Source organism: Equus asinus, chromosome 28, assembly GCF_041296235.1.
Source record: "Equus asinus isolate D_3611 breed Donkey chromosome 28, EquAss-T2T_v2, whole genome shotgun sequence".
Classification (NCBI taxonomy): domain Eukaryota; kingdom Metazoa; phylum Chordata; class Mammalia; order Perissodactyla; family Equidae; genus Equus; species Equus asinus.
In genome coordinates, this window is record NC_091817.1 from 32,755,719 (window position 1) to 32,774,794 (window position 19,076).

The 19,076-nt window shown below is 57.6% G+C and overlaps 1 protein-coding gene across 17 annotated transcripts in view; it reads left to right on the top strand.

Annotated features, from left to right (window-relative positions):
• The window catches only part of RIPOR1 (RHO family interacting cell polarization regulator 1), a 43,158-nt gene extending 24,417 nt beyond the window's left edge, over positions 1-18,741 (top strand). For 12 of the 17 annotated variants that reach the window (XM_070500390.1, XM_070500389.1, XM_070500391.1 and 9 more), the window contains 21 exons: positions 10,215-10,341; positions 10,460-10,612; positions 10,786-10,864; positions 11,792-11,815; positions 11,911-11,964; positions 12,108-12,260; positions 12,348-12,411; positions 12,506-12,549; positions 12,632-12,757; positions 13,158-13,306; positions 13,381-13,510; positions 13,594-15,156; positions 15,241-15,362; positions 16,235-16,367; positions 16,635-16,770; positions 16,894-17,055; positions 17,281-17,439; positions 17,585-17,781; positions 17,872-17,955; positions 18,091-18,181; positions 18,324-18,741. In XM_070500390.1, the coding sequence (XP_070356491.1) occupies positions 10,215-10,341; positions 10,460-10,612; positions 10,786-10,864; positions 11,792-11,815; positions 11,911-11,964; positions 12,108-12,260; positions 12,348-12,411; positions 12,506-12,549; positions 12,632-12,757; positions 13,158-13,306; positions 13,381-13,510; positions 13,594-15,156; positions 15,241-15,362; positions 16,235-16,367; positions 16,635-16,770; positions 16,894-17,055; positions 17,281-17,439; positions 17,585-17,781; positions 17,872-17,955; positions 18,091-18,181; positions 18,324-18,421 (3,848 nt within the window). In that variant the 3' untranslated portion in view covers positions 18,422-18,741. Of the gene's footprint in view, positions 1-2,056; positions 2,213-9,181; positions 9,386-10,214; positions 10,342-10,459; positions 10,613-10,785; positions 10,865-11,791; positions 11,816-11,910; positions 11,965-12,107; positions 12,261-12,347; positions 12,412-12,505; positions 12,550-12,631; positions 12,758-13,157; positions 13,307-13,380; positions 13,511-13,593; positions 15,157-15,240; positions 15,363-16,234; positions 16,368-16,634; positions 16,771-16,893; positions 17,056-17,280; positions 17,440-17,584; positions 17,782-17,871; positions 17,956-18,090; positions 18,182-18,323 lie in introns of those variants that run through there. The other 5 variants (XM_044761006.2, XM_044761004.2, XM_070500402.1 and 2 more) reach the window with 5 other exon arrangements.
• Positions 18,742-19,076: the final 335 nt, after the last annotated feature.

Here is a 19,076-nt window from a genome sequence, read left to right on the forward strand (position 1 = left end):
CTCAGATAGTGGCGCTGGGGAGGCCCTACAATCAGTGCTGCCTCATCAGAGCCCTGAGCAATGGCACAAGGACAGCTTTATGCCACTGCCACCCCAGGGGCCAGCATGCTCTCCAGCCCCGAGTGTTCAGTGGGGGTTTGTTGAATGAATTACTAAACAACAGAGTACTGGTAGTGGGAGATGAGGTGTGGGTAGGGAATGAATTTGAAACGTTGAGGAGGTAGAGTCAACAGGACTGGGAGGTTGAATGAAGGTAGGGATAGAGAGGGGGACGTCAGGGTTCATGTGTTTACTCATTCATTCACTGGCTCATTCAACAAATATTTCTTGAACTCCCACTATGAGCGAGGGACAGTGGTGACGAGGACTTCCATGGCCCTGACCCCACAGAACTTAGAGACCCACAGTGAGGCAAGGTTAGGCATGTGAGCACACATGGGCATACATGCTGCCTGGTGGTGATGAGTGACATGAAGGCAGGAGTCCACAGGACGTGGGGACAGAGAGTAACAAGGAGAGGCTGTCTTCAGAGAAGGTGGTCAGAGGATGCCTTGCTGAGGAGGTTACTTTAGAGGTGGGCAGGGACCAATTGGTGCCAGTTTTGAAAGCTCCAAAGAGGCCCAGCCCCTGGCTTATGTGTGAGCCTGTCTAGACAGTGGTGCTTTGCAGAGATAGGGACAAAGGAAGAAGCATCCATCCCTGGAAGGTCATGCCATCTGGTGGGTCATCCAGGGACTCTGGAACAGGAGAGGCACAGAGGAAGGCTTGGGATAGTCAACAGTGGATGGATGGAAGCCCTGAGACTGGATGATATTTTAGGGTGGGGGAAATAAAGAGAAGAACCTAGTCCCTGGAAGTAATCCCCGGGTTTAAGGTCTATAGAGAAAGGGGTGCTGCAAAGGAAGGCAACGAGGAGGGGCTGGAGAGGTGGGAAAACTTGGGGAGGGGGAAGTGTGTCTCTGGTAAGAGCTGGTGAGAGAGATAATGGCAGTGCCCCTGAGGGCCTCCCCACCTAGGCTTTGGGTTGTCAAGGCCTACCCTCAGGAGAAGGGGGCAGATATTCAGGAACCTCTTAAAGTCCCTCAAACTACTCCTGAGTATGTCTGTGTTACCTCTAAAGGTGAAGGACCACAGGAGTGAGGCCTGAAGGGTGAGGGCCCAGAATGTTCAGGGTTGGAGAGTGGTGTCTTTTGGGGGTTCAAGGTTCAGTGGTGTCTTATTGCCGGGAGGGGAGGGGGAGTGGAGCTGGCCCTTTGACCCCATTGTGGGATCAGCTCTCAGCTCCCTTACCCACTTTAGGTGAGAGTCAGTATTCCAACCCCCTCATTGGAAAAGACTGGGCTCTGGCCCTCTTAGCCAACATGTGCCTGCAAGCCCATGTACCCAGACCCTGCCAGGGTCCTCACTCACGCGCGAAGAGCAAGGCCTGGGACGCCCCAGAAGCCATTACCCAGTGAGTGGTGAAGCACGGCCTAGCTAAGAGCCCAGACTTACCGGCCAGACGGTAGCAGAAAGGGCAGCTTGCCCCCACGGCAGGGAAACTGAGGCTGGCCAAGAAGGCAGTGTTGAGGGGCAGCAGTTGGACCCCAAAGGGGTCCGGTGGCTAGGACTCGGGCCTCTCTGTTCTCCTCCCAGAAACTGCCCCTGATCCTTTCCTGCAGCCAACCCAACCCAGCAGTGGCCGCTCCAGGACCTGTTTCAGGCGGTCACAGAGAGAGGAGCCTGAAAGGTCTCTGGAACCCACGGAATCTGAGAAGAGAGCAGGCAAGCGGAGGTCTCCGGCGCACCCGGTTTTGGGGTCTGCAAGGGAAGCAATGGGACTGCCTTTGCGAGAGGTTCCCGGAAAGCCGTCTTATTCCCATGGATCCCCAGCATTGAGAACTCCTACCGCCCTGGCGTTCTCTGGGGTCCCGCCTCCCCGCAAGCTGGTGGACTCCAACGGCCACCGGCCTGCCCCGTTACCCGAGAGGGCGGAGCGAGCCGTGGGCGCCTCCCGGGGCACCCGAGCTGAGCCGCGGGAGCGCAGGGGGTGGGGCCCAGCGGGCAGGGGGAGGAGCCGAGGAGCTGGGCGGCGGGGCGGCCGGCCGGCGGGGCGGCGGGGAGGAGGGAGGGGCAGGCGCCTGCAGCGGCGACAGCGGCAGCTGCGGCGCGAACAGGCCCGCAGCGACAAGCGCACGGAGAGCGCGAGGTCCGCGCAGCCCAGCCCAGCCATGTGAGTGTCCCCTCCGTTTCCGGGGGCCGCGGGCCTGGCGGGGGGCTGGCGAGGTAGTTCCAGTGCCTCCTCCTCCAGCGCCGCCCGGTCGGTCCCGTATCTGCTTGTGGCCCTGTCTCACATCGCTCCATCCCCGGACCCAGGCCGCGCGCTGTCCTTCCTTCCCTTCCCCCCAGGCGCGGAGGACTCGGCTTCGCCGGACAAAAGCCGCCTCCCCCGGGCCTGCTGCGCCCGGCGCTGCCTCCTTCCGTCCCACAGCAAGGCCTAGGCGGCCGGTGCCCCGGGGTGGGCCAGGCCTCGGGGCGGCACTTGGCGCCAGCCTGGACCCTGGCACGGACGCTCTCCGGGAGCCCCAGTTGCCCTCGCCGCGGGGGAGGCTGAGCCGGGAATGGGGAGGGGGGAACGAGGAGTGTAGGTCGGCCTCCGAGATGAGCTAATCTTCCTGGCCCCACCGGCTGGCCTAAGCCGCTTTGGGGCCCGGCCCGAGGTGGCCGAACCTGGCCTGGAGCCAGGCTCTTAGCCCAAACCTGGCGCGGCAGGGAACAGACCCTATTCCTGGAAATAGAAGGCAAGTGTGGGGTCTCTGCAAGCAGCCAGGCCTGGGCACCCTGCAGAACTGGTTTGGGGAAGGGGCTGCTCACCATGGCTAGGTGTTGGCTAAGTCCGGCTTCAGCACCTTCTGTCCTCCTCTCCCCGGTGAGGCCTGAGTCCAGCCTCTGGTACCGACCCTTCCCATCCAGTTCTACTGGATTGCTCCTAATGCGTGTCGAGGCTGGCTAGCTGAGCACCTACTGTGTGCAGTCTAATGTAACAATAACAGTGCCCTGGCCACCCCATCTGTGGGGCCTGCAGCATTCGGTGCTGGCACAGCTTTTGAGGAGGGTTATGACAATCTGGCAGATGCAGAAGCAGACCCAGAGAGGTTAAGTAATATTCTCAAGGTCACACAGCTGGTTTAGAGAGAGGTGGGAATTAGACCCAGATCTGAATTCTTGCCATTGCAGTATCCACCTCCATGGCATGGAGGGGAGGGGCAGAGGAACATAAGAATTGGAGAGTAAGCTACAAAATACTCCAGTGAGACAAGGAGACCCGGCTTAGCTCCCACGTCAACTCTCCCTGCCCTGGGTCCTGTGGGGCAGCAGCTGGAGAGAGGAGCCTGGGCTTGGGTGTGGGTGAGGGGAGCATGCCGGGCGCCAGGCTAGGTCCTCCCCGGGTGGAAAAGCAGGCGGGGAGTGTGTGGCTGAGTCACCCCGGCCCCCCATTACGGCTTGGCTTGGCCTCGCGCCCCTGCCAGGCTTGGCCCCGGGGAGGCCACTAGGCTTCCAGCGCGAGGCTGGCCGGGGAATGTGAGCAGCTGACCAGGGAGGGGGCCGGCAGGAAGTGAGGCCACCGGGCCGCCTCCGCCCGGTTCCGGGGTGGGGGGGTCCCAGGCCGCACCGTGACCCCCCCTCCGAGCTCCCACAGCTGCGGCATGACGTCAGCAGCCGGGTTTGGGGTAGTTGCCGTGGAGACAGGGGCAGGCTCAGGAGGGACCCTGTTCTCCTGTGCAGCCGCCCCTGGCCCGGGTTATTTTTAGCTTGTGTTTACCTCCTCCCAGCGGCCCTGCGGCGGGGCGGGGCTGGGCGAGGGACTCCCAGCGAGGCGGCTGGCCTGGCATACCACTGAGCTGGGCAGCACAGGTGGCGGGACCTCCTGCCCCACACCAGTGCACCAGTTTTGGCATGTAGAAGTTATTGGGGATTGTGAGATCTGGGGCCTGCAGGTGGCCAGAATTCCATTGCCAGCTGCCCAGAGCTGCGTGTGCTGCAGGCCCCATTCACCTTTCGGACCTGAGTTCTTTCCCATGTCCAGAACAGACTTCAGGGCTGGCATGAGTCCAGACAGTCTCCTGGCTCTTATCAGCCAGCCCTCACCAGTTGACGTGGACTCTCTCCCTTAGCTCAAGGGGTTCAGCTCTTTCCTTGTCTCCCCCAGCAGGGGAAATGCTGCCTATTAACCTCCTGAAATGATCGCTCAGATGGATATTCTGATGGTCATTTGGGGAGAGTCTGGACCAACAGTTAGACATCCTGGTCCCTATGCGACTAGGGGGTTTGTGGCAGGAGAGCCCCAGTCAGAGAAAGAAAATTGATGGAACAGTCAGCCTACTCTGAGTTTAGCCCATCCATTCAGTTCCAGAATCCCGTGGGACCCCATCCTACCCCATCCCCAGGGAGCAGAACTCCACTTGCTGATATAATCAGAAAGTGGGGAAGGGAAAGGGAAAATTTTATGTGGGGTAGGGGAGTTGGGGTGGACACAGACTTGAAATCTACCCCCCTCCCAGCAGCAGGATATGCTGTTCCTGTGTCTAGGCAGCCCAGATCAGTCAGCCCTCCTTCATTGCCCTCATGGAGGCCCAGAGGGTACAGCAGTGAGCCAAGCAGACAGGCCCCAGCCTCCAGAGTTCACAGTCTGGTTGGAAGACAGACCCCAAAGGAGAACTGACAACTGAGTTATGTGGCTTCAGGGAGGAAGCTATGTGGTGCCTAAAAGAGGGAACCAACCCAGGGCAGGCTTCCTGGAGGAAGAAGTTGTAGTGTCTGACTTGAAAAAGGAGAGGGAACTGGTCGGGCTGAGAGTAGTGGTAAGGGGATATAGGAGCAATGGGGGCTGCTGCTTAAATGCTGAAGAGCCTTGCAGTTATTGAGAAAGGGTTGAAGTAACTAGAACAGAAAGACTATGGGTGGGGGGAGGGGAGCAGGGGACTGTGAGGGGAGGAGTGGTTGAAGGTATATGAGGAAAGGGACAGAGCCTGAAGGGTCTTGTGGGTCATGTTAGAAAGTCTGGACTTTATCCTTGGGGCAGGGGGGTACCCATGGATGTTTCACAAGAGTCAGAATAGAGGGATAGTAAACGTTTAGAGTCCTAGGGTCGGATCACCTGGGTTTGAAACCTGGCCCTGCCCCTTACCAGCTCTGTAATTTTGGGGAGATTAGTAATTGTTAATAACAGCAGTTGCTATTTGTTGTGTGCTTTCAGTGAAGCAGTGTGTCCATCCCAACTTTCCTACCCTACATACAATTCTTCCTTCCCTGAACACTCCCTATAGAGCAAAGTATTTCATTTCATCCTCCCAACAGCCCAGTGAGAGATAGTTGTTTTTATTATTATTGCTATCTTCATTTAAGAGTTGTGTATCTGAAGCCCAAAAGGTTTAGAAACGTCTTGCCCAAAGTCACACAGCCAGTTAACCTTAGGTTTCTCATCTGTGAAGTGGGACTAGTAGAACTCACCCCATAGGGTTGTTGCCAAAATTAAATGAGATGCTATTTGTTAATTAAGCACAGTGACTGGCATATAAAAAGCACTTGATAAGGGACAGTTTTTGGCATTGTCAGGTAACTGGAATTTTAGGAAGAGCAACGTTGTTATTGAATAAAGAATGGATCACTGCAGGTTAGAGTGGAGACAGGGAACTCATGAGGAAGTTGCTGTAGGGTTCTAGGTAAGAGTTGGTGACACCTTGGACCTGAATTCTAGCTATAGAGGTGGAGGTGAGGGGGCAGATTCCAGAGATGGCAGGAGTGGGTGGCTGAGTGGATGTTGGGGGCACCCAAGATGACTCCTAGTTTCTGTCTTGAACAACTGAGTAAATAGATGGTGGGGCTGTCGTGAAGAAGTTAACACTGGCGAGAGTCAGGTTTGAGGAGTAAAGTGGTGAATTCAGTTTGGAGACTTCAAACTCAGCACACCCCTAATAGCCCACTCGAATTGTCACTCAGCTTCCAGGAGGCATCAAGCAGGCAGTTAGATATACAGGCCTGATGCTCAGAAGAGTGGTTTGGGCGAGGAAGAGATAAGGATGCTGGCAACATTTAGATGGCATTAAGCTGTGGGAGATGTACATAGGGCAGGGAGGATGAGGCTCATTTGGGGATAGGGAGAAAGATAGATCCTCTGTGGGAAAATAAGATGGGCAGCCAGAGAGACGTAGAAAACCAGGAGCCTGTTTCCTCTTAAAATTCAGGAAAAGGATGGGGCTGGCCCCGTGGCCGAGTGGTTAAGTTCGCGCGCTCCGCAGCAGGCGGCCCAGTGTTTCGTTAGTTCGAATCCTGGGCGCGGACATGGCACTGCTCATCAGACCACGCTGAGGCAGCGTCCCACATGCCACAACTAGAAGAACCCACAACGAAGAATACACAACTATGTACCGGGGGGCTTTGGGGAGAAAAAGGAAAAAATAAAATCTTTAAAAAAAAAAAAATTCAGGAAAGGGAAAGCCTCAAGGAAGAGGAAGAGAACTATACAGTGAAAAGCCTCACTGAGATGAAGCAGGATAAGGACTAAACAGTGGACACTGGATTTAGCGACAGGGAGGTCATGGGTGACCTTGTCCAGACCAGTCAGGGGAGTTGTGGACCAGGATGGGAAGAGGAGTGGGTGGGTGTGGAGAGGAAGTGGAGGTAGACATCTCTTCAAGAAACTCAGCTCTGAAAGGGCCAAATAGGGTGAGGGGTGGGGTAGCTAGAAAGAGACTCCGAGTCCACAGAGGAGTTGTTTCTTTTTGTAGTTATTTATTTAAAGTCACCTTTATATTGAAATGTACATACAGAAAGGGCACACGTCCTAAGTGTACAGCTCGATACATTTTCACAAGGGCATACACCCATATGGGATTAGGAAATAGAACCCAAATTAAAAAATATCATAACCAGCACCTGGAAGCCCCCTTGTGCCTCTTTCCAGTCACTATTCCCCAAGGTAACTACTATTCTGACTTCTATCACCATAGATCAGTTTTGCTTGTTTTTGAACTTCATATCAAGGGAATCATACCTATATCCTCTTTTGTGGTCTTGCTTCTTTCACTCAACATTATGTCTGTAGGATTCATCCATATTTTTGCACGTAGTTGTATATTGTTCATTTTTTTTGTTGTATAGCAGTCCATTATCTACTAATGGGCATTTGGATAGTTCCCAGGGTTGTTTTCATTTTTTATGTGGGAGTGACTTGAGCTTGTTTGAGGCTTGTGGAGAAAGTCTGAAACACTCATCTTCTATGAGAAGGGAGAGACATGACCAGGGCCACACATGAGGATTTCCTGGTTGGGAAACGAGAGCCTGGCTGAGGTTGAGAATTGCTCTGTAGTTCCAACCCAGCTGCTGTGCCAAGACCTCTGGCAGCTCCCGCCAGCCTGTGTGCAGGTGCATAGAAGGCAGGAGTTGGGTTGTCCAGGGTTGGTTTCTGCCAGGTAAGAGAGAAGCCCACAGTGCTGGGGATATTAACAGCAAGCATGATGGAGTGGTGGCTACGGATCCAGGCTGGGGAGAAGGGTGTGCAGGGAAAGGAGGGAAGAGAAGGTAGGAGGGAGCTAGCAGAGGCAGATTCTGAGCTCTGTGCAGGGTGGTGTCTGTGCAATTCCAGGCTGTATCTCCAGTAACTGGCACATGCTTGGCACAGGGTTTTCACTCAGTGGATAGCTGAATAAATGAGCTGGAGTTGCAAGAGGTCTCAGGTCGAAGGCAGGTGAGGTGGAGGTGATGGAGAGAGCCTGAAGGTTGGTCAATGCGGTTATAATTTAGGAAAGGGGCATTCTAGACAGGTGATAAGGCTGGGGTATTCTTTTTTTTTTTTTTTAAGATTTTATTTTTCCTTTTATTTCCTCCCCAAAGGCCCCCCCCCCCCCGCACCCCGTACACAGTTGTATATTTTTAGCTGTGGGTCCCCCTAGTTGTGGCATGAGGAACGCCACTTCAGCATGGCCCAAGGAGCAGTGCCATGTTTGTGCCCAGGATCAGAACTGGCGAAACCCTGGGCTGCCGAAGTGGAGCGCACGAACTTAACCACTCGGCCATGGGGCTGGCCCCAGGCTGGGGTATTCTTGTGAGGGGTGGCTGCAGGGAGCAGAGAGGCCAGTATTGGGTGGGCAGTCTGTCAGAATGCATAGTTGCCAGTGTAGGATGCACAGTCTTCAAGGAGGAAGGGAAGGATAGCATTTCTCAAACTGGGGTCCTTGGACATCTTGCGGCTGAATCTGTAGCAGGGTGGTGGGCTTGTTGGAACTGCAGACCCCTGGACCCACCCCAGCCTCATGGGGAGAAAGTAAGCCCAGTGTGGCAGAATTGAACATCAAAGAGCAAGAGTGTTTATGGGGTGGGGGAGCACCCAGCCCCTCCAAGGGGATGGAATGCCCAGTGGACCCTAGGCATGGTGGCCTCTATCTTGGCTGGAGGTGAACAAGGGATATTCAAGGGGGAAATAGTGGGGATGAGAAAGGGCTGACACCAGGGGGATTCAGCCCATGTGAGCTGGGAGCCAGAAGAATGGGGCCTCCACCCTAGGATGCAGCTTCTGATAGAGAGGAGGCCCTGGCTGAGCAGTGGGACCTGATCCTCTTACCTGGGGCCTGGAAGGGAGAGGTAGTGCCCAGACCAAGCACCCCCTCTGTGGGTGTAGGGGTGGGGATGGTACATGGGGCTGTGAGACACCCTGCACCCAGTTCTTCCTCTGCTTCCTTCTCTGGGCAGTGACACATAATATTGGGTTGATCCAGTCCCACACTTTTAGCCCCTCTCTTCTCAGCCTCCCACACCCCTCATGTTCTGCCCTCAATTGGCACAGTCTCTCCACTCAGCACCCCTAGCCCTTCCTTCCACTCTCTCAGCCTCGTTTCTCTAGCCTTCACACACTCAGAACCCCAAATCTCAGCTCTCTGTGTGTTCAGCCCTCTCTCAGCACCCCTCAACAGTCACTATGTGAGCCCCCTATGCCAACGGCACCCAATCCAGCCCCCACTCAGAGTCCTCATTCTGTTTATCCCTCCATATTCACCGCCGAGCTCAACTCCCTTTACCCACACTTCTGACCCCAGCCCAGAAGACCTCCGTCAGTCTCCTCCCCGAGGGGAAACCCCAGTCACCCCTCCCAGAAACCGGGCGGGCCAAGGGCTCGGTGCCCCCCTGGTCCGGCCAGTCCCGCCCCATCCCGGCGGGCTGAGTCAGGCGGCAGGAACTGGGCGGGGGGCGGCGCCGGGAGGAGCTGCAGCCCGAGCCAGAGTCGCTGGGAGCGAGCGCGGAGCCCAGCTGGGCCAGCACCGAGTGGCCCTGGACTGGCGGAGACACTGGGAGGGGCAAGCTCACGGGGTAGGGGACAGTTCAGGACCCACCATGAGCGCCAAGAAGAGAGGTAGGACCCCGCCTGGGGCTGCGAAGGCTACGGGGCTGACCCCACAGAGTCCCGGCCGCATTCTGGGGGCCACGGGCGCGCGTTTCGCCGGAGCGCGGTGGGGGTCTGTGGAGGATCCTTCCCACTAAGGGCACGGGCGGAGGCGTCCGTCTGTGACTCAGTTTCCAGGTCGGGACCGCAGGAAAGTGAAGGGGGCGGAGCACTTCTCGGCACTGCCCCCCACTCTGGGAATCCCCCTGCTCTGGGCGCAGGGAGGGCTCTGGCGTCTGGGCACCTAGGAGCCGGTGGGGGCTGGAAGGGAGCAATTTACGCGGGGTGGGCTGGCCGCGGGAGCTAAACCCGCACCGGCCGGGCCAGTGGGGCAGCTCGGCTGGGCTGAGCGCGCGCACCCCGCCCCGCCCCGCGACCTCCTGCGGCCTCGCGGGCCGCCGGCGCGAGAGCTCCTGGTCCACTTGGGGGGAGGAGGTCAGGGGCTGGGCTGGAGAGCCCGCCCCGCCCCCGGGTAAACAGGCGCTTCCGCACATTCTTCGCGTGCCCCGCCCCTTTCCTGCCCCTTCCCAGCCCGGAGAGGGTCCCCGCGCGACCCCCCTTCCTGCCCCGCGGCAGGCGGAGCCTGCACCTCTGCAGGAAGTGGGGGCAGAGCTGAGGCCACGCTGAGTCCGAGGCCGAGTCGCCCGTGGCCGCCCTGTCATTAGCGCCAGGGCCGGCGGGGCTGTCGGAATCCCGGCGTCAGGCCGTGTCCGGCAGGACTAAGATACAGAGGCTGGGCCGCGGGGTGGAGGCTTCAAGGGCCCTACTGGCGCTGGAAACCCGCCCTCGCCACCCGCAGGGAGCCCCGCACGGACTCGTTCCATGATGTCCCTGTCGGTGCGGCCGCAGCGCCGCCTGCTCAGCGCCCGGGTCAATAGGAGCCAGTCCTTCGCAGGCGTCCTCAGCAGCCACGAGCGGGGGCCCAGGTATGCAGCCGAAGGGGGCTAATGGGGTCCAGAGAGTCTGAGGGGGTTGGGACTGGGAGTGCAGTAAGGGTTTGGGGGACTCCTTCTGGCCCCTTTCTGAGTGTAGCTTCTTCTTTAGGAGCTTCCCGGCCTTCAGTCCCCCAGGGCCCCCACGGAAGCCCCCAGCGCTCTCCCGTGTTTCCAGGATGTTTTCCGTGGCGCACCCAGCCACCAAGGTCCCGCAGCCTGAGCGGCTGGATTTGGTGTACGCTGCACTCAAGCGGGGCCTGACGTAAGCAACTCCCTCCTAACATCTTGTCCCAGGATCCCTCCCCAAGCCCCCATCCCTTTTCCCCTAGTAGGAACCTTCCCCAGCCCCACCCATACCCTCTCCCCACTGCTGGTACCCTGGATATCTGAAGGTTGGAAAGATAAGCTAATTCTGGTTGTTACCCCTTTCCCCAGTGCCTACTTGGAAGTGCATCAACAGGAGCAGGAGAAACTCCAGGGGCAGATACGGGAGTCCAAGAGGAATTCTCGCCTGGTGAGTGAAGGGTTGGCAAGGATGCCCTGGACTAATGCCCTTTGCCCTGTGACGGTGGTGGTGGTGGTGGTGGTGCTGGATAGGGCCAGTCCTGGGTGACATCAGGGCTGTTTTCTGGAGTGATTTAGTCCAGGTATGATTAGAAAAGGGTATATCAGGGGCCGGCCCGGTGGCGCCCATTAAGTTCGCACGTTCCACTCTCTGGCAGCCCGGGGTTCCCCGGTTCGGATCCCGAGTGTGGACATGGTACTGCTTGGCAAAAGCCATGCTGTGCTAGGCACCCCACATATAAAGTAGAGGAAGATTGGCAGTAGTTAGCTCAGGGCTGGTCTTCCTCAAAAAAAGAAAAGGGGATATCAGAAAATACTGGGGAGGTTTCTATGCTCAGCTTCCCCAAGCTGTGCATGCTTTCTGCCTGGGACCCAGTGCGTGTCCATGGGTGCTTCCAGTGGAGTGGCTTGGACCCCTATAGACATGCACAACAGGAGATTATATTGTAGTGGTACTGAGAGACTGGGGAAGTTCTTCCTGGGGAAGAGGTCAGGGCTTCCCAGAGGAGAAAAAACTTCTGCTGAGTCTTGAAGGATAGATAGGAGTTTCCTGGTAGAGAGAACCATGCATGAAGAGGCACAGAGCTCTCTTGCTAGGGGTTTCAGGAAAGAGTGGGCCAGGGGCTAGGGGAGGGATCCCAGGGAAGATGTGGGGGGAGGGGTCTTGGGGACCAGATCTATGTTACTAGTACCCACCAAAGGCCAGGCATGTGAGAAGGCGGGGTCAGTCCTTGCTTTGATTGGAGTGGCCATGGACTGTGATGTGAGGGGGAGGAGGGCTGTGAACGAGAGGAGCTAGATGGGTCTAGGTGGGCAAGTGCCTCTGCTGGAATACTTCCCATACCTCCTAAGTGCCCCCTCTCATCTCCTTCTGCAGGGCTTCCTGTATGACTTGGACAAGGTGAGTAAATAGAGAATAGTGTTGGAAGAGGTTGGCTCATGGGGAGGGTAAAGGGCCCTGGGCCTCATGCCCCTCCTGATGCACCTCTCCCCCAGCAAGTCAAGTCCATTGAACGCTTCCTGCGACGGCTGGAGTTCCATGCTAGCAAGGTACATGTGCAACACGCATGTGTGCATGCAGAGTGGGGTGGGGGATGAGGTATCATCGGGGAAATGGGTGGGGCTAGGCCTTGGGGGAGCAACCCCAGTAGTGGGTCTCAATTCCCTCACTGCCACCCCACTCACCTGCCCAGATTGATGAGCTATATGAGGCATACTGTGTCCAGCGACGTCTCCGGGATGGTGCCTACAACATGGTCCGTGCCTACAGTACTGGGTCCCCAGGGAGCCGCGAGGCCCGAGACAGCCTGGCCGAGGCCACTCGGGGGCATCGAGAGTACACAGAGGTGAGGGCTGGATGGCATAGGGTATGGCAGAGTTGGTGAGAAAGAACTGGTTCTTGATCCCTTCCTGTCCCTGCCCATCCCTGCCAGAGCATGTGTCTGCTGGAGAGTGAGCTGGAGGCACAGCTGGGCGAATTCCATCTCCGCATGAAAGGTACTGAGTTGTGGGGGCAGTCTGGTGGCAGGGAGAGGGAAGTGTGTGCCTGAGACCCCTTAACATGGTTCATCTCCTTCTCCCGCACTCCCAGGGTTGGCCGGCTTCGCCAGGCTGTGTGTGGGCGATCAGTATGAGGTATGAGGATGTGCAGGGAAGGGCTGGGATGGCAGAGTGGCACGGGACACCAAGGACTGCCTCATTGTGTCTGTTCCCCTAGATCTGCATGAAATATGGGCGTCAGCGCTGGAAACTCCGGGGCCGAATTGAGGGTAGTGGAAAGCAGGTGTGGGACAGTGAGGAAACCGTCTTTCTTCCTCTGCTCACGGAATTCCTGTCCATCAAGGTGATGTCTCTGCCCAGAACCAACGGACACCATGATCCTGTGACTCCATGATCCTCTGAACCCCTTATGACCCTGAGAACCTTACCCCTGTGACCCCTGCTTGGCTCCATGGCCTTGTGAATGTGTGACCCCATGACCTTCATGACCCTGTGATTTCCTCATGACCAGACCTTGTAAAATATTTGACCCCCTGAACTCCCCTGAGGTTATGACCCCTAAGACCTCAATGACTTTATAAACTCATACCTCTGTGACCCCCATGCTCCCAGGCTGCTTCAAACCTCCATGGCTCCATGATCTTGTGACTATCACATAACGTTTATGCAAATTCAGACCTCTGATCTCCCATGATCTCATGACCCCATGCTCTTGTGACCTCATGATGCATTCTTTGCTACAGGTGACAGAGCTGAAGGGCCTGGCCAACCACGTAGTTGTAGGCAGCGTCTCTTGCGAGACCAAGGACCTGTTCGCTGCCCTGCCCCAGGTTGTGGCAGTGGACATCAATGACCTTGGCACCATCAAGCTCAGCCTGGAAGTCACATGGAGGTTGGTGGGACTGAGGGGCTTGGGGACAGGGCCAGGGGCCTATGGCACCTGCTAATAGCCTCTTCTCTCCCCAGCCCCTTCGACAAGGATGACCAGCCCTCGGCTGCTTCTACTGTCAACAAAGCCTCCACAGTCACCAAGCGCTTCTCCACCTATAGCCAGAGCCCACCAGACACGCCCTCACTTCGGGAGCAGGCCTTCTATGTGAGTCACGGCCTCAGCTCAGGCCTCACTATCCCTCAGGAGTTCCCTGGGGTGGTCTTGAAATACCCTTTCCTCTCTCCCAGAATATGCTGAGGCGACAGGAGGAGCTGGAGAATGGGACGGCATGGTCCCTGTCATCTGAATCTTCGGACGACTCATCCAGCCCACAGCTCTCAGGCGCTACCCGCCACTCATCAGCCCCCAGGCCCCTGGTACAGCAGCCTGAGCCTCTGCCCATCCAAGTTGCCTTCCGTAGGCCTGAGACCCCCACCTCTGGACCTGTGGATGAGGAGGGGGCCGTGGCCCCAGTCCTGGCCAATGGGCATGCCCCCTACAGCCGGACTCTGAGCCATATCAGTGAGGCCAGTGTGGATGCTGCCTTGGCTGAGGCTTCAGTGGAGGCTGTGGGCCTAGAAAGCATAGCCCGGGGACCTAGCCTGCCAGCACACCCAGATCCCACCCATGGGGAACACCCTGGTCCTGTCTCTCCTGCCCTGGACCCTGGCAATTCTGCCACAAGTCCCACTCTTAGTACAACAGGCCCTGCCTATATATCTACAGACCCTGCCCCATCTGCACACCTAGACTTGGTTCACAAGACCCCAGACTCTAGCTCTCCTGAACTGCCAGGCCCCACACACACCACTACAAGCTCCACCTATAGTGCCATGAGGCCTACCCACAGTGCTGCAAGCCTTACTCACACTACCACAGGTTCCACCCACAAGCCCATGCTCTCGACGCTCACTATTACAGACCCTACCCCCAGTGCTACAGGCCCAGCCCAGACCACCACAAGTCTTACCCACACTGTCACAAACCTGACACATACTGTCACAAGCCCAACAGACAAGCCCATGCTCTCTACCCTCACTACTACAGGCTCTACCCCCTGTGCCACAGGTCAGGCCCATACTACCACAGGCCCCACCCACAAGCCCATGTTTTCTATCCTCATGACTGCGGGTCCTACCCCCAATACTACAGGCCCAGCCCAGCCCACCACAAGCCCCACCCACAGCACTGCAAGCCCCACCCACACTGCTGCAGGCCCCACCTACACTACTGCAAGCCCTACTGACAAATCCAGGATGTCAACTCACACCTCTACAAGTCCTACCCCTAATGCTAAGGACCCAGTCCAGACTACCAGAAGCCCCACCCATCCTGTCACAAGCCCCACCCTTATAACTGTAAGCCCTTCTACTTCTTTAGACCTCACCACACTCCCCAGCCCCTCTGCCCACACAGACCCCACTCTCCCAGGCACCGACCCCCTGTCCTGTAGCCACCCAGCCTCCACTCCCTGTACTCAGGCAGACCCTATAGCCCCCAGCACCTCCTACCCAGGTCCTACCTGTTCCAGTTGGGAACCCCTCACAAGCCCTTCCCCAGACCCCCAAGAGCCTATCCTTCAGAGCCCAAGCCCTGCTCCCTCATCCCTAGACCCTGTGCCCCAGCATTCAGACTTTAGCCTGACTGTGGCTGCCCAGGCCCCAGTTCCAGGGGCAGCTGGAGAGGCTGGGGACAGGAGGCTGGAGGAGGCACTGGGGGCCCTAATGGCTGCCCTTGATGACTATCGTGGCCAGTTCCCTGAGCTGCAGGGCCTGGAGCAGGAGGTGACCCGGCTGGAGAGTCTGCTCATGGTGAGGAGGGCCTGGTTGGGCTGCAGCAGCACAGGGAGGGCAGCCAGGCAGTGGCAGCAGCTCTGACTCCCTTTACAACCCCAGCAGAGACAGGGCCTGACTCGCAGCCGGGCTTCCAGTCTTAGCATCACTGTGGAGCATGCCCTGGAGAGCTTCAGCTTCCTCAACGAGGATGAAGATGAAGACCATGATGGTCCTAGGGACAGGTGAGGGGGCTAGATGAGATGGGACTACGTGAGGGGGAAGAGGTGAGGTGAGTGCCAGGTGGCGAAAGATGAGAAAGGGGAACAGGTGAGGTGGGGCCAGGTGGAGCACATGAGAGCAGCAAGACTGGAGGTGGGCAGGAGGGGATGGACTTGCTGGTAGGTACATTTGTGTTCACCCCTTCCAAGTACTCCTCATGTCCCCTGATGCCCATGTTTCCAACCCCATCTGTATCCCCAGTGCTTCTGACCACCCTCCTTCTCATCCCTGCAATGTCTGCCTCCCCCACCGGTCCCCATCAGCTCATGAGCCTCCAGTTCCTTCTCTCTCCCTTGGCCTCACCTTGCACCTACTCTATGAACAAAACCTTTCAGTGCCTCCCGATCAACCCTGGGTGCCCCAGTATCAACCCCCTCTATCTCGTCGACCCTGGCTGCCCCAGAGAGCCTGGCCCCTCAGCTCTCTGTCCCAGAGCAGCCTTTGCCCATTCCCTCTTGAGGGTTGTGCCCAGCCCCTCCCCTCTCTGCTGCTGTCCAGGTTACAGCCCTGTGCCCTGCACCCTTTGGGCTACAACCCCTTGCAGTCCACATGGTGTAGACCATCCCGCCTGCAACCCTACTCCCGCCCACCCCAGCCCCGAAGGTCCCGGTGGTCCTAGATGGAGGCAGCACTGGCAGACAGGCTCTGGAGACCCCTGCTACATCTGCTGGTCCCAACCCCTTCCTCCTTGAAGTCCTCTGTGAACCCACCCATTGTCTGTTATCTCAGCATTGTCTGTTCTTCCATTCTGAGATGGGGGGAGCTTAATAAAAATGCACTGGTGACCAGATGGTGATGCATGTTCCTGGGTTGCTTGACCCCATTTTTTTCTCAGGCCCCCAAGCAGCCTGGAGCCTGGGGCTGAGGACAGCCTCTACTCGCTCAGTGCCCGCCCCCTCAGCACGGAGTGTCCAGCTCTGGACACTGCCTTGGTCCAGCACCTGTACCACTGCAGCCGCCTCCTGCTGGTGAGGCTAGTGGTATTCCCCCCACCCTCCTGTTGTAGCCTCTTACCCCAGAGTGCCCTGCACTTCAATCCTGGCCCTCCATGCCTCCCCTACTTCCACTCCCAATGTCCCAGGCCCTGGCATCTGAATCTTACTGAATAGAATACTACCTGCACTCTGGCTACCCCCAACCTGTCCCGATGCATGCTGGGACTTGTAGTGCCCATGTCCCACCCTCCCCAAGCCATACCCTGAGCTCTGAGCTACTTAGCCACCCCTATTCTCCAGAAACTGGGCACATTTGGACCCCTGCGCTGCCAGGAGGCATGGGCCCTGGAACGGCTGCTGCAGGAGGCTCGAGTAATTGAGGCAGTATGCGAGCTTAGCAGGCGATGGGAAATCCCTGCCACCTCCGCCCAGGAAGGTAAAGGCCCCGTGGGCTCTAGCTCAGTGTCTACCCTGAAGCTCTTCCCTTGCCCTACCCCATCTACACCTGTCTGCCCATCTGTCTGCTCTGTTGCCAATGGTTTCCTACGTTTCCTCACAGTGGTGCAGTTCTCAGCCTCTCGGCCCGGCTTCCTGACCTTCTGGGACCAGTGTACGGAGGGACTTAGCCCCTTCATCTGCTCCGTGGAGCGGGTGCGCCTCACCTTCTGCAATCAGTACAGTGCCCGTCTCTCCCTGCGCCAGCCAGGCTTAGCAGAGGCTGGTGAGTGGGCTGCCTACCTGCCCCCTCTGCCTTCCTTTCTCGGATCCCCACACAGACATGCTGAGCTGAGAAGAAATAGCAAAGGCTCATGCCTTGGTGCAAAAGGACCTGGATGGGTAGGGTTTAGACAGGGGGCCCCTGGACCCGAGCCTGGAGTGGGAGCACTCTTCCCTCTAAGGACCTGGGTCTATCTAACCCTGAGGCCTGTGGCACTGCCTTCTACAGTATGTGTCAAGTTCCTAGAAGATGCCCTGGGGCGGAAGCTGCCCAGGAGGCCCCAGTCAGGCCCTGGAGAGCAGCTCACCATCTTCCAGTTCTGGAGTTACATTGAAGCCTTGGACAGCCCCTCCATGGAGGCCTATGTGACAGAGACCGCCGAGGAGGGTGAGGCAGTAGCCCTGATCACAAAGTGGCCTGATCCTATGGGTGGGTCTGAAGGTGTGGATGAGGACATGAGTATACAAAAGATCCCACCCCAGGAGGCTCCTTGCCCTGCCCCCTTGTCCCAAGCTCCACTTCCTTCTTTCAGTGTTACTGGTGCGGAATCTGAACTCAGATGACCAGGCTGTTGTGCTGAAGGCCCTTAGGTTGGCGCCTGAGGGGCGGCTACGAAGGGATGGGCTCCGGGCCCTCAGCTCCCTGCTTGTCCATGGCAACAACAAGGTCATGGCTGCTGTCAGCACCCAGCTCCGGAGCCTGTCACTGGGCCCTGCCTTCCGGGAAAGGGTGAGAGTTGGGCAGGGATACCTTGAGGGCAAAGGCTGGGGTCCCAGGCTCCCGGTGTCTGGCTAAGTCTGCGCTCCTACCCTTACCCAGGCCCTACTGTGCTTCCTGGACCAGCTCGAGGATGAGGATGTACAGACGAGAGTAGCTGGCTGCCTCGCCCTGGGCTGCATTAAGGTGACCCACCACGCAACCCACCCACCCTTTCTGCCAACCCACCCACCCTTTCTCTCCCCTCATGGCCTCCTCACCCCTGAGCCCTGGTTCCCACCTGCTCCACTGGGCCTACCTCAATACTCCCTCCCCTGGTAGGCTCCAGAGGGCATTGAACCCCTTGTGTACCTGTGCCAAACGGACACAGAAGCCGTGAGGGAAGCTGCCCGGCAGAGCCTGCAACAGTGTGGTGAGGCTGGGGGGTGGGAGATATGGGTTAAGTAGAGTTTGGGGACATTTTGGCTGATGGGAGTAGGGGTGAGATGGGGTCAGGGGTAGAAAGGCCTGGATGGGACTAGAGCCACTCCTTACCCCATTCTCACCCATTACAGGGGAAGAGGGACAATCTGCCCATCGACGGCTGGAGGAGTCACTGGACGCCCTACCCCGCATCTTTGGACCCGGCAGCATGGCCAGTACGGCATTCTAAACTCCCTACTCACCGGCTCCCAGTGCCCCTTCCCCCAACTTTCAGGGCTTACCAGGCACTGGCAGGGAGGGTGAGGGCTGGCTCCAGACACCCCTCCTCCACAGATTCCTATCAATGAAAATCTAATATATTCTTCTGTTGCCCCTGGGGTTGATAGAGTCAGTGCCTGCAGTCAAGTGCCTCCCAGCCTCGGCTCAGCACACTTACCACAAGTCAGTGTCCCGGGCCTGGCCATCCTGCCTCTGCCCCAACACATCCCTTGGTTTTGTATTTTATTTACAGAGTTTTACAGAAAATAAAAAAGCAAGATGCCTTTCCTACATGGCCTGGCCTGGTGCACTCCTGACCCTCTATTCCAGTTGTGGCCCTTCCTGACACTAGTATGTCCACTCTCCAATGGCATGTGCTTTTTGCCCTGGAAATCCAGGTGGAAGAAATCCCAGAGATTGAAACTAGGCTTGGAGAGGAGGGGCAGAGGAAGAGGGTGGTGGGATGTTGCTAAGGAGGCTCAGCCTGCAGCCTGGGCATGCCCTGGGCCTAGAAGCTACAGGCCCAGGCTGGAGCCAAACTGTGGAGTTGGCCTAGAGGAGACCCAAAGCGTGCCAGTCCTGAGAACAGCTCCCCAGCAGCTAGCTCCTGGTGACCGCCCAGAGGC